Genomic DNA, 14,800 nt, shown 5'->3' on the forward strand with positions numbered 1-14,800 from the left:
CTATGTTAAACAAGAATGGTCATATCTATTGATGGATTGGCATCATTTGTACAAATCTAAAAGGTATTCATGTAGTACTGGTGTGCTTTCTCTCAAGTTTGACACTATTTTATTCAGTGGTTTTGAGAAGCTATTTAAAAAAATTTCTATTTTTAGCAACAAAGTCCATATCTATTGGCCAATCTGCAAGATTTTTACGAATTTGAGAGGACTCCATGCCTGGATGCTTTGTCAAGCTTGGTCAAATTTTATTCAGCAGTTTTGGAGGAAGCTTTTTTTCACCATCACATTTTCTATTTTCAGTGGCCAAATTTAACGGTTGATCAACATCATTTACCAGCTTTAAAGTTGTTCTTACCAAGATACTTCCAATCAAATTATATTCAGAGGCTTTGGGAAAGAAGTGGCTTAAAGTCTTCAAACTCATGTGAGTAACGGCAGTTATATTTTATGGCGGACCTTCATTATGTGTACAAGTTTGATCAAAATATGTTGTGGTGGCTTTTTTCCCCCAGATATCAAACAATAATGAACTACAAAGGGCTATACCATAAGCTATCTCTGTCTTATAACCAGGTGGTTAAAAATACATATACAAATAGACCTACAAAATTCAGCAATCAAAGTCAACATCTGGATAACAAAGCCACAGTATGTCAAGGTCTTTGCTTTAAAAAAATCTTATAATGGTTAAAATTGTTAAGAAGATAGTATTGTAAACGGGATATTATCAGCCTGTGCTGTGGTTTACAGTCCTCTCTGTATTTACAGGTGCGCATGGTTGACTTGCAAGATTGCTGATAAACCAATCATGAGGCTTGATATATTGTACCTTTATCTATATCTCATATACCTGTTCCAGCATGTTAACACATTTACATTTCAACAAATATCACTAAATACTATATGTTTACGTTTATTTGGAAGGCTTTATCTTCCTAATAATGTTTTGAGGGCATTCCTTATCTTGAAATTTTAAAACTTAACTAGCACAATACAGCCCGTATTGCATTGACATCACATTAAGAATACCTACCTATATACATATACATGCTATATTTTGGTGAATATAATACAAACTATTTTCAGAAGGGGGTGCGCATTTTACAGCAGAACAAAAAAAGGGTTGCTTTTTTGTCCCCCAGGATGATTTGATAATACAATCAAGGCACTAAAGTTACCTACACATTGCATTCACTCCTTGTGAAATATCAACTTCGTCACGTTGTAACTAAATTGTTAATAAGCCATTTTACAAAATTAAATAACACTTTGATAGTCTTGTTCTTTGATTATTTTATTAAACTCATTATTTCACATCATTGTACAGCATTTTGTTTTGTGACTTGGGCAGAAATACACATACATCTGACTAGCAACTTCTTCAAATCTGTCATGATTATGTTGATGCTGTGACAACTCCCACACTGCGGTAGAAGAGATATGATTATCTTACCCGTAAATGGACCGAGAATAGTTCCATGGTTGCTTTGTGATGCAGACAAACATACTCATTCAAGCAGCCATGACAAAATTATTTTACCTACGCCGAAAGTAACACAGGCTGCAATTGATACAGCTCAATGATTCAGACTGGTGTATTTATGAAAGTTGTCATGGTCGCAATTACTGCAACACCAAGACCAACATGATGGCGAGTCCACAAATTGCATCTACAAAAGAACTGTGATGGCTACTCAATGTTTCCAGTGCCAAAAAAAAACCATTTCACTGACAAAATGTAAAAGCTTGGACATGTATGCTGTTGCAGATGCAATTTGTGGACGTTGTGAATGTCATATGGGAGGTATGGGTAACAGGGTTAGATTTTTATATGGGAAGCAAAGGGTTAATAATGTCACTGTGGAGATTAATTGCTTGGCAAGATAACCTTGCCCAGATGCAGGGCACTGTTCCTTACTGGTACAATTGCCATACAATCATTAAAAACATCCTTCTGGGAATAAGCATTCTGGACACTTGCCACTGCATTCCTTTAAAACTACAGTGACCTTGCCCATGCTTGATACAGTCAATGATCATTTCTGCTCAAGAACTGTTATACAAGCAACTGCATCTTTCCTGAGTAACAGTCGTGATCTTTCTCATCTTAGTTCTATATTGATTCAATATAAATGACATGGAATGTATCTGTCGGTGTCTGTGAATTTCACATCATCGTTGTAAACAAAACAATCCCTGACTGATTTCTCGTCCAACCATGTAGTCAGTGACTGGCTGTTTTCTTGTGCAAATGCAGTGCTTCCAGACTGGCCTCAATTAAGTTGGTACAAAATGGTGGTCCCAACAAACTATTTCTATGTGGCCCTCACATAGATTATATTTGAGCATATATGAGGACTCCAATTTCACAGATTATCATTGACAAGTGGTACAAAATCTACACTGATGTTGGCAGTCTTGATTTAAATTTTCAGAATCAATCATATCGATGTGAAGACAAATCTTCAAAACACAGGCACCAAAGACAGTTCAGAACACAACTGGATAGACACTGAATCCTTCAAAACCTTTTTTATTGGGGGAGGGGTAAGCAATTTAAAAAAGTATACAAAAGTCGAGCAAAAAACTGATGACCGGCGGGGGGGGGCAAGAAATTCCTTGCCAGGGAATACCTTTTGGTCCAGGACTGGCCCTGTGCATGTCACTCATATCAAAGTGACAAAGTGAAAAATTTTAATGACACAATTTTCAATATTGCTATTTCAGGTGGCATCTGGAAATAAAATGCTTCTCATGATTAGCAATGTGGATTTCCCAAAATGTTCAACTAGTGTATGGAAATTAACCATCTTTTCATCCCAAAACCAAAATAAACAACTCTTTAAAAGAATAGTTTTCAATATTAAGGATCACTAATTTGGAAAAGAATCCCAAAGGAAATTTGAGAAAGAACAAATCTAAATACATTTAATTATAATGTAATTCAATGGATCAAAATTGGAACCTGTTCATTTTGACAAAGATAGTACAACTTAAACTATAAATTCAATACCCTTCCACATTGTTTATTACTACTTTTTTTGTTATATATGAGTAATTATGCAGATGCACTCTGAATGCAAACATACAAATAACAAATAGTGGGCCACATGGAAGATTTGTTCCAGGCAACTAATTGTGTCAACCTCTTTAAATAAATTCATTATTGCGATGATGATGATGACTATTATTCTTATAAACATATTGTTATTATTATTATTATTATTATAATAAACATTATTATTATTATTATTATTATTATAAACATATTATTTTTATTATTATTATTATTATAAACATAATATTATTAGTAGCAGTAGTATAACATTATTATTATCATTAATATAAACGTATTATTATTATTATAATAAACATTATTATTATAAACATATTATTATTAAAAACATATTATTTTCATTATTATAAACATAACATTACTATTATTATTAGTATAACATTATTATTAATATAAACATATTATTATTATTATTATTATTATTATTATTATTATTATAAACATCTAACAGCCATGACATAGGTTTTACCCTTAATGATTAGCATATAATTATGTCAATAATAAGAATCTGTCAGTGTGATACTTAACTGACTAAAAAGAATGAATAGGAACGTTTCCAACCTTTCAATAGTTGAGTGTTGAAGCTATCTCAGATATTCTTGAACAATAACTAGATTTTCAAATTAGCTGAAGTGGTGAACATACTGAAGGTCAGATTGCAGGGATCAAAATTACTAGTATGTAGTCTGCTACCCGAGGCTAGTAAATTTCCTGTCAACCTAGTTGATTTCTCATTTTTAATAATCTGATGTAGTCAAGTTTCAGTCATCACCAGTTAAAATTCAATTATGCTATCAGATACATAAAAAATCTTAAAATCTGAATTATTGGACGATGTCCAAGTTCTCTCAAAGTAAACTAATTCCCTGGGATACAACGGTATGAGAGAGAGTAAGGACGAATGAGGATTTTACAAATTGTAATCCAAAATGGATCTGTACAAATCTTTCCCAGTTTTGTTACATTTATAAGGTAAAGATATAGGTTGAATACTGTTAGTTGAAGTTTTCACTGACCTTTCTTACCCAATTTTAGATATTTTAACATCATGTTCAAGTGTGCGGTCAGTGCTCATTGTCTATTGAAAAGACGAATTCACCAAACCCACATGGCATTGGCATAGGGTAGCTGCTTACTACCTTGCCTAGCAAACTGACACAACCTTATATTGAAGACTACCTTCATGAAATCAGTAGAAAGATTATTCATATTCCCAGAAATTGCAACCAAACAAATCAAAAACCTCTGAACTTGTCAAACTGGCATTGTTGAGCCATTGTCGACAGATTTAAAGATGAGGGAGATGTATTTGCTCATATCGTTTGTGGAAACCATGAAGCTGATGCTGCTATAATGAAATATCTTCTCCCCAAGCCATTACTGTAGCACAATGGGTATGGCCCTGAACACAATGGGTATGGCCCTAAGCACAATGGGTATGGCCCCGAGTCATTTGTCTGTGGAGTTATGATACAAAATGACCACTGTGAATGAGGTGTGGAGCTTTTTCTTTTATAAAATGATTCAGTTTTTTTTCTTCTTCTGGATGATGAGGCTAGAAAAATGTGTATGGACTCCTCTTTTTTCCAATACATTTCTGGAGGACCAGTCATTGCTTTCTTGTGTGAACTTTCAGAAAATATTCTCAAGCAACCTTGAATCTGTTCTTCTGAATTAAGAAAGACTTTGACATCAAAGAAAGAAAAGATACATGTCTGACATTGTTTTGTGTTATCTGTACAGTATATTAATATTGCTCAGTGCACAGACCCCCCCTTTCACAGTCCGCTGTCTGAAAGGACACATACAGGCCTGGCTAGCTTAGCCAGTTTAAACAAGCTGGGAAACTGCTCTTTATGGTTATTATGTACAATTTTCCACAGCTTACAAGTATTATTGTTTGGATACTTCTGTTCCAAATTAGAGTTTCACTAACATAAGCTCTGGTGAAGTTTCACTGAACTGAATTTGTGCTTGACTGACTACTATCCAGTATTTTTCACTTGTTCCACAATGCTGTATTAGGGTTTTGAGTCCATCACTGCCTTAGTCTACTACTTAAAACAGATATTTTGACCAAATAAATATATTTACTTCTTAATTTCATTTTTATTATTCTAACCATTATAAGGTTACATAGCTTTGTAGCACAAGATCCAGCAAAACTATATTGTTTGAGCAAAGAAATCAAAATTGCATGCTAGTTTTAAACTGTGTGTATTTTAATTAGGCATTTAATGTGCTCTGTCAAAATTTAATTTTGAAATACTGCTGAAGGAGTGGGGAACAGCATGCCGTCTAATTTTACATTGCACTCATACTTAACACCATATTTGGGCTCAAAATAATTCATTAATATCTCAGTCAACACAGTTCATAGCTTTAAAAATCATTGTCATCATCACTATCACCAACCAGCATTTGCAAACAAAATTGTTATCTGAAGACAAACCAGACGGGTATCAGAAATTTTGGGTTTTCTAGGTAGCCTGTATTTTCAACACACAGTTGTAAAAACTTCCTTGATGCAAGGATCTAACTATGACAGAATGCTTGTTCCGGAGACCAATGTTCCAATTAGAGTTTGTTTAACAAACACTTAAGTCAAGCTGAAGAACATAGATATGTTAACATTTCGGTACATTTAAAAAATTTGAAATGTTAAAAAAACATTGATATAAAGAAAATTGTGTAAAATATCAACCAGTGGTATAGTGTACCTTATCAAATTGATTGAATAATGGTGTTTTGAAAAGGAAATGAGGATATAAGACTAAATTTCACCTTGTTTTTCTTTCAACTCATTGACTGGGTGTTTGAGGTCAATCATATTAACAAGGGTCTGAGGGCAAACAGTTAAAAAGACTCGATGTTTGTGTTTCCATAAAAAGAATGGGGAAAGGAGAAACATCGATATGAGAAGGAAACAAATGTGTAGCTGTCTTTTTACCATACATTTGTGGACTCTGAAAGATTACAAAAAAATCTTCCAAAACAATGGAGCTAATGTGATCCACAAACCTTTATTGCCATCCATTCAATCTTGGTACATCCAAAAGACCAAACTCATTTGATTAAACTACAGTGTGGTAATTGTGGAATAAGACCACAATGAAGAAACCGCAAGAAGCCTGGAAACAAGAATTAAAGAACACTCATGCACCAACAGACAATCTCTGACAACAGCTGGTGAACTTTGCAATGAATAAGAATATACTATTTTTGTGGATAATATCAGAGTACTCTGTAGAGAGAATAATACTCTGATGAGGAAAGTTCTAGAAGCTACTGAAATCATGGAGGGGGAGCCAGTGCTGAACTGTGATTCCAGATTGGAACTTACTGTTACACCATTGAACGTAAGGATTTTATCACATGGTCAACATCAAGGGTCATGCTACCAGGCAAAGTGGACAACATGAAAATGTAAACTTCACTTTTCTCTGTTAGGAAAGCGAAAATGACTTCACCCTGTGATTTTTTAGAGGTACATTGAATGATCATACTTTCTGAGATGCTCCCTCATCTTAGATTAGTTTCAGTAATGTGTTGTAGCTCAAAGTAAAATGTAGGCATCAAGCCATCAAGTAGCTGGTGTTGGTACGTAGGCATCAAGCCATCAAGTAGCTGGTGTTGGTACGCAGGCATCAAGCCATCAAATAGCTGGTGTTGGTATGTAGGCATCAAGCCATCAAGTAGCTGGTGTTGGTATGTAGGCATCAAGCCATCAAGTAGCTGGTGTTGGTATGTAGGCATCAGGCCATCAAACAGCTGGTGTTGGTATGTAGGCATCAAGCCATCAAGTAGCTGGTGTTGGTACATAGGCATCAAGCCATCAAGTAGCTTGTGTTGGTATGTAGGCATCAAGCCATCAAGCCATCAAGTAGCTGGTGTTGGTATGTAGGCATCAAGCCATCAAACAGCTGGTGTTGGTATGTAGGCATCAAGCCATCAAACAGCTGGTGTTGGTATGTAGGCATCAAGCCATCAAACAGCTGGTGTTGGTATGTAGGCATCAAGCCATTAAACTGCTGGTGTTGGTATGTAGGCATCAAGCCATCAAGTAGCTGGTGTTGGTATGTAGGCATCAAGCCATCAAGTAGCTGGCGTAGATACGTAGGCATCAAGCCATCAAGTAGCTTGTGTTGGTATGTAGGCATAAAGCCATCAAGTAGCTGGTGTTGGTATGTAGGCATCAAGCCATCAAACAGCTGGTGTTGGTATGTAGGCATCAAGCCATCAAACAGCTGGTGTTGGTATGTAGGCATCAAGACATCGAACAGCTGGTGTTGGTATGTAGGCATCAAGCCATCAAACAGCTGGTGTTGGTATGTAGGCATTAAGCCATCAAGTAGCTGGTGTTGGTATGTAGGCATCAAGCCATCAAGTAGCTGGTGTTGGTATGTTGGCATCAAGCCATCAAACAGCTGGTGTTGGTATGTAGGCATCATCAAGCCATCAAGTAGCTGGTGTTGGTACGTAGGCATCAAGCCATCAAACAGCTGGTGTTGGCATGTAAGTATCAAGCCATCAAATAGCTGGTGTTGATATCAACTGCACCTACAAACACTTTGCACATTCACAGGCATGTGTTTTGAGAGCTGACTGACCATTAACCCTCCCCTCCCCAGTAAGTCAGCAACTACCACTGTCATGCGGAAATAACAGCAAACCTGTCATGGGGAAATAATGGCAGACATTGATGTGTTTGGAAAGTACCACATCATGAGACTGTCTGTTATCATAAAATTCTGAACAAATATATTCAGGAAAATATACAATTCCCATTAGGCAGAGTCTAGTGTGTTATTGCAGAATTAGCGTTCAAATGCAATTATGTATGTCAGAAACTTAGGGGACAATGCCAGGTTGTGGAATCTGAGATGCAATGTAAAGTAAAAGTCATTTTAACTTCACTCATTTTGTGAAAATGTGAAGAAGAAAGCAGGTATCTGTAAAAATGCAAGCAAAAGAGAGATAAAACCAAAACAGCATAAAATCCAAAAAATACAATGGCCAATTATATTAACATCAGCTGTATAACATAAGGTACATGTGAAAGTCTCTTTTTCTATATTTCCTTACAAGCCGCTTTCTCCAAAGTCTATAGAAATATGAGGTAATATTGATAAATAAAAAAAAACCTGCAACATGTTCCAAGTGTTATGATCATGCATCTTGATGGCTTTGAAGACCTAACTGATTGCTGGCACACAGAGCACAAACTTAAAAATGAAAAGTGTGAACATTATTTTGTAAGCCTTTCATGATGCACACAAAGTAGCAATAAGCAAACTCAAAAATACTTACATATCAATAAGGAACCAATAAATTTTATAGGTGTATCTGGAGGTGCACAGTCTGGGTAGATTGGTTTGATAATATAAAGAGCAAACATGGTGCCCAGGGCTGCAATACCAACTGGACAGACCAGCAGGAAGTTAATCCACAGAACGATGAATGCTGGTAGATCACCAAAAGCACGTTTCACGTAAGTATACTCTCCTCCAGACTCTGGAATGGATGTCCCCAACTCTGCATAGCAAATCGCACCAAGAAGATTGTACAAACCACATATTACCCACAGTATGAAGGAAAACCCAACGGAATGAGCATGCCTGAGGATCCCAACAGGTGAGACAAATATCCCTGATCCAATAACGACACCCATAATAAGAGCAATGGCATGGTGCAGATGAATTTGTTTCTTGAGATTCACTGTTGTTGCAGTGGAGGCATTGGTCTTTCCACTCCCAGAAACAAGAGCCAGGTTTTCTGTCTCTTCTTGCTCATTCATGGTTCTAGCCTTGCAATAAAACACGATCTAAATTAACTCCACTTTAAGACTTTATAATGAATTATCATTCGGTGATACCTAAACTGAAATCCAAGTTTCTTGCAGCCCTCTGTTTACTAATATGCAAAACATAACAACAGACTAGACCATGTTTTACATCACAATACAAAAATGATGCAATACTCAGCCAAGATCAAATAGGCTGAGATAAAAATTGTGAGATAAAAATTGGCCAAATTATTCTGCCAGGTATAATAGACACGCAAGCATAGCATGACATTACAATAAATACCAAATTCAATAAAACCTTTAACTTAATAAATGATTAACTTATCTTGTAACCTGAGACCTTCTCTAAATGCAACAAACTGGATAAACAGACACCAAATATAGAACTATTTGCATTTATCCTTCATCCTCAATATCAAATACTTTTCGTCTGACTTGACTTTTTGCTTGAAGAGAAGAATACACAGTAAAACAATCCCAGCCAAATTGCTGATATTTCAAAATAAGGTATCAGAGGAGAAAGTCAATATAATTTTTCCTGCAGATCCTGCTTCAACCATTTCCACTTAAACATATTTATATATCTTGTCCCTTGTTGAGCTAATTTAAAGGAAAATGAAGCACAATGCATGATATATCTTTAACACAAGCACAAATGACTGAGTGTGAATGGTAACTAGGACATTATTATGCAAACAAACCTTCAGCTTAGGTGATATTTCAAACTTGCTATAAATACAAACTTTTGCCATTCATATTTACTACTTTAATGAAAAACCATAAAGTTTCAAAAATTGTTCAACACAAATATTTTATCTGACAAATAATTCATGTTATACTAATACAACTTTCAATGAAAACCACATGAGCAAAGAACCAAACAATTTATGCTGCAGCACTAAAATGGTTTGTGTTTGTCTTATACAACAGCATGACTCGGAGGATTACACATTGAACAGACTACCAGTAAAGGGCACCTGTTCATATCAAGAGATTGGGAGAAAGTATTCTTTTAATAGACAGGTACAGTCAAACATTCTATATAAACACCACTGCATAAACATCTGCAACATCTTTATCCTCCACAACAGGGATTATCTGTCAGAAATTCAAGCTGATTAATAGAAAACTCAGGTTGTTGCTTTTGATCTACATGTACATGCAGGTCAATGAATGATAACCCTACATGTACCTCTTAGATAATTAAGTATTTAACATAAAAAGGACAAAAACTATTACGTTTTCTATGTTTAAGTGTATTTATATTATCCTGAGTATTAGTTACTGGGCATGTACCAAGAATCTTCTAAATGTCTATACAAGCCCTGTGTACAGTGTACACATTAATCAATGATATCCTTATGTACAAGTCATGAATACATGCACCCTATCCTGGGACACACTGCAAATTAGAGCTGTGTACCATGAACATTTTGTACTGTAGTGGGCCAAAGTATTTAAGAACATACCATGAAAAGTCTCATGGTATACATTAATTATATTAGGGACCAAAATGTATTGCTCTTGGGCAGTGCATGACCTTTTCTTTTTAAATTCAATCTATCATAAGCTAGAAAAAATATCTTCCTTAGATTTATAGCAAAATAATGCCAGACTATTTCCATGGTAGAAAAATTATTTTCCTATCGAGACCACTCTTTATTCCAAATGTCCACCTTATCCTACTTTTTGCAAAGGTTCATATATCTGTTTGCAGTTCAAACTGGTCTGCCTTAGAGCTGAGACCAAAAAGTCTAAATCAGGACACAAAATTGGATTCCGACCATAGGCTTTTTCTGGGCGGAAAAAATCAGGTAAAAAAAAAATGAGGTTTTTCCCTTTGTATTTTGTAGTGCAACTAGAACTTCCAGATTATTCATTGCCATGGGTTAATGAGTTAAGAGTGTGAACTGATCAGATGTCTCACTAGGATTTTAAAATTAGTAGTCCAGGATTCCTATTTTGGTAAAAATAGGAGTCCCACCAGCAAAAGCTGCAGCCCCATCCCATAGGCATATTGGGCATACCTGAAGTGGCTAAATGTCCAGATGAGAAGAACCAGTGGTTGTCACTGAACTTACTTTTCCAAATTATTTACAACACTGACATAGAGCTCTTGTTTGTCCATTAGAATCAGACTGAGCTTTGTCAATTCAAGGAAAAGCCTTTTTCCAAACACTATGCCACCCATCATACACTTTCTTACATACGGCTACTGTTCCATCTAAACTAACAACTTAGCACTTTTGAATCTCATTCCAGTCTTTGTCTATTTGCCCTTTAACTCCAAAATACTTCTCCAAATTTGCAAACGGTATTTTGTCTAAGTCATGACATGCCTTGATTTCAAGGTCTTATGCACTACTTATTCGGCTACAATAGGAAATATGCAAGATAATAAAAGCTTAACTTGTTCACTTGATGTACTCGTATAATGACCACATGTACATTTCTGGGTCTTTCAGCCTCTGAATTCAGTCACTGTAAATAACAGCACATTTCCAACTACTCAGTAGCTAGTCTAAGTCTTGGAACTTGCCGCCCAGCTATTCCCTCGTATTCTTTTGATGTACTCTTATAATGACAACATATACATGTATCTGGGGGCCTTTCAGCCAATAAATGCCGTCATTGTAAATATCAGCACAGCTAAAATGATCAATTGATCAACACATTTTCCCACTCAGCAGGTGGTTAAAACAGGATTGTCAAGCCATTGAATTTGCCACCCAACTATTGCATGCATATGGAGAACTTCTGCGTATGTGATTTTCTGCATCACAGATAAAACAATTTGCTTTCAAATATACATAATTAAGCATTTTGGAGACCTCTGCTGATGCAGTAAAGACAACAATAAGTTTGAATAAAAGTTCACGTTTGCTTTATTGACTTCATGTCCAGCTTATAAACTGTAATTACAAAGCTCATACAGATCAAGGACAACTTTCTAGATTCCACAGCTTCATACACTCTTTTGTTCTTTAATTTTGTGTCATCATTTAAAAGGTTTTTATGCTAAAGTTCGAGATCAAAATTCCGTGTAGTGGTTTCTGAAAAGTGATTTGGAGGACATTCCATTAATATAATTACTTATACTAATAGCCATATTACACAATAAACTGTTCATCAGTTTTGAAGTTTGAAGTAGTTGTCAAGCAAGTAGATATTTACTTAGTGGATAAATGAGTTTGCAATATTATTTTTGCAAAGACAGTAATAAGGAAGATTCAGAGAAGGAACCTAAAACTTAATACTGTAACTGAGTATGAGATAATTATTTCTGCAAAGAAACATAAGCTTTAATCTGTGGCAGCAAAAGTGTCAGATGACAGAAACTTTCAGCTGCATTGGGTTTATCCTTGGTTTAAATGTATTGAATTTAAAGAAGTTTTGCAGTTATGGTAAACAATATCCCAAACTGGCATAGGATGGAAATTCAACCAGTGTATTTGTCTGCAGCTCTGATGAAATATGGATGGTGTCTTTGCTAGCCATGGTTCCAATATGTTAACCCTATCTACATCATGGTGGATTGAGCAGATATTTAAGTGCTTTGTCCCAGCAACATATAGTGGATCTCATGAGTTGCCTCCCTTAGTAAATAATGTCCACTAACCAATAACATGTAACAGCAGTACAATGTATGTCTGCCAAAAATGGTGGAGGCAACCAACTTTAAAAGGATACTTTAAAAGCTTAACATCAAAAGTATGACTATGTACCAGACAGACAGAAGCCATTAAATGTGTATTCGAGTGAAAGTCTATTCAGCTGTTTTGTGCAAGTTGTTTAACTTTTGTTTTATCTGTAGTAACAGCAAACATATTGGATGGCACAATTGGTACAAGCATACAAAGCCTTCAAATCAAAATGTTCTGTGACAAATTTGGTTGAAACTGTTCTGGCGGTTTTTGAGAAGTCAAAAACAGAATCTGTTAATGGTAAAGAAATGTTTTTATTGTTTTGTTTTTTTAAATTAATAGCCATCATTTGTAAATATTTCAAAATGATTTCACGCCAGTACACTTTCTATCATATATCATCAAATTCTCCTCTTCAATTTGAAGAAGTCATTAAAGGTTCTCTATTTTTATTACTTTAGTTACCAATATATTTGATAGCAAACTGGAATCATAAATCTGAAAGCCTTTTATGTCAGTATGCTATCTGCCAAATTTGGTCCAAATTAGTTCAGAAGTTCTTGGCAATTCACAATCTATGGCAATAGCAGGTTCAAACAAAAAATCCACTTCACCTTAGACATATCCAAAAATGACCTACCCTAAGACACCAAATGATTGGGAAGAATGTTAAGTAAAAGTTCTCTGCATAGAGATTACCTTTATAAAACATAAAGAGATTTTTTTTAAAGTGACGCCAAAATGGTCTAAATTACAATATACTTACACACAATAACTGCAGCCAGAAGCCTGGTTCCCAAGTGTGGAATCTCGCAGTCAGGAAAAATTGGTTGGAGTAAATATACAGAAAACATTAGGCTCATGGCAGCAAGACCTACTGGACAAATCAGTAGAAAGTTTATCCACAAACATATAAAGGCAGGTATCTCACCAAAAGCTCGCTTAATGTAGACATATTCTCCACCAGATTCTGGAATTGATGTCCCAAGTTCAGCATAACACACAGCTCCAAGTGCATTATAAATTCCGCAAACAACCCACAAAACAAATGACAGTCCGACAGATTTAACATTCTGTAATATTCCCACTGGGGAGACAAAAATCCCGGACCCTACTATTATCCCTACAATTATTGCCACACCATGAAATAGTGTTATCTCCTTCTTCAGCTCTATCTTTCCACTGCCACTCTGACTGGACTCTGAAGCGCTCCCTGAATTCGCCTGTACACGAAACTCGTCCGTTTTCTTACTACACAGCCCCATATTAATATTATTATGAAAATGTTATAATACTAACGGGTTAAGATAACCTAACAAGCTAGTATACACCAGTTCCCAATCTCAAAATAAAGCAATAAACAGAGATACCAAAGAACCTATAGGTTGTGTGCATTAAGAACAAAAAAGTTTGGAAAAGTAGCAGTCGAAAAGCGAATTTTTTAAATAGTTACTTAATTTTTTCTTAAGTTCTGAACTTAATTGTAAATTTCCCAAACTTCCAAATCAGCAGCATAAAATTTTTATCCTGGCGCGAACCTTATCAACTCACGTTGTTTGAGACTGTTCGATTTCAATTTTTGTGGAACAGAACAGGTTCTCAAGAAGATGCGAAAATGACGTCCAAACCGAATACTGTACCGATTTAAAATCAGTAAAAGTCCACTACAACGGCTTTAATAACGAATTTAATGTGTACACAAAACATTTACTGGTGTATAATATCGCATTAGATCGCTAAATTCACCTTTACTATATCTTATTAACCAGTATGACCTATAATCACACACACTCTATATATGTGTTAACTGAAAACTTTCTCTTATACTGATAGAATCGAGAGCCTGTACCTATAATAGCAGCTGAGGGCCAGTTAGGTCGTGTATAAATTGTCAAAATTAGGGCATGGCGAATTTTTACTTATTATGCACATCATTAATGGATCAATTTGTGATTTACTCTTTTAAAGACATGCATAATAAGTATAAATTCGTGTACTTTCACGATATATAAAAAGGAGAAGTGACGTTTCGTATCAGTCGAGAATTGACCTTTAATAGCTGTCAATGCATATAGGACTCACGGTACTGATGATTTTGAGTCTCGCGCTACTATAGACTTGACATCCGATTCAGGTAGAGGAAAACATGTGGATTACTCGGGTCTTATCCTTCATCTTACCATACAAGTGTTTAATTTCGTCATCATAGAATTTCTCAAAATGAATCTTGGGAATAGATTTCGACATGTTATCGGTTATAAATGTTTAGTT

The 14,800-nt window shown here is 35.4% G+C and overlaps 1 protein-coding gene across 1 annotated transcript in view; it reads right to left on the reverse strand.

The window, feature by feature from the left end:
- LOC149773221 (Y+L amino acid transporter 2-like) overlaps positions 1–14,072 on the reverse strand; it is a 91,780-nt gene extending 77,708 nt beyond the window's left edge. The window contains exon 1 of the mRNA XM_089946580.1: positions 13,296–14,072. Coding sequence (XP_089802706.1) covers positions 13,296–13,794 — 499 coding nt within the window. The 5' untranslated portion in view covers positions 13,795–14,072. The remainder of the gene's footprint in view (positions 1–13,295) is intronic.
- Between the last annotated feature and the right edge of the window lie 728 nt (positions 14,073–14,800).

This window comes from Sinohyriopsis cumingii, unplaced genomic scaffold (assembly GCF_028554795.1).
Source record: "Sinohyriopsis cumingii isolate HCF-2022 unplaced genomic scaffold, ASM2855479v2 utg000810l, whole genome shotgun sequence".
NCBI lineage: Eukaryota > Metazoa > Mollusca > Bivalvia > Unionida > Unionidae > Sinohyriopsis > Sinohyriopsis cumingii.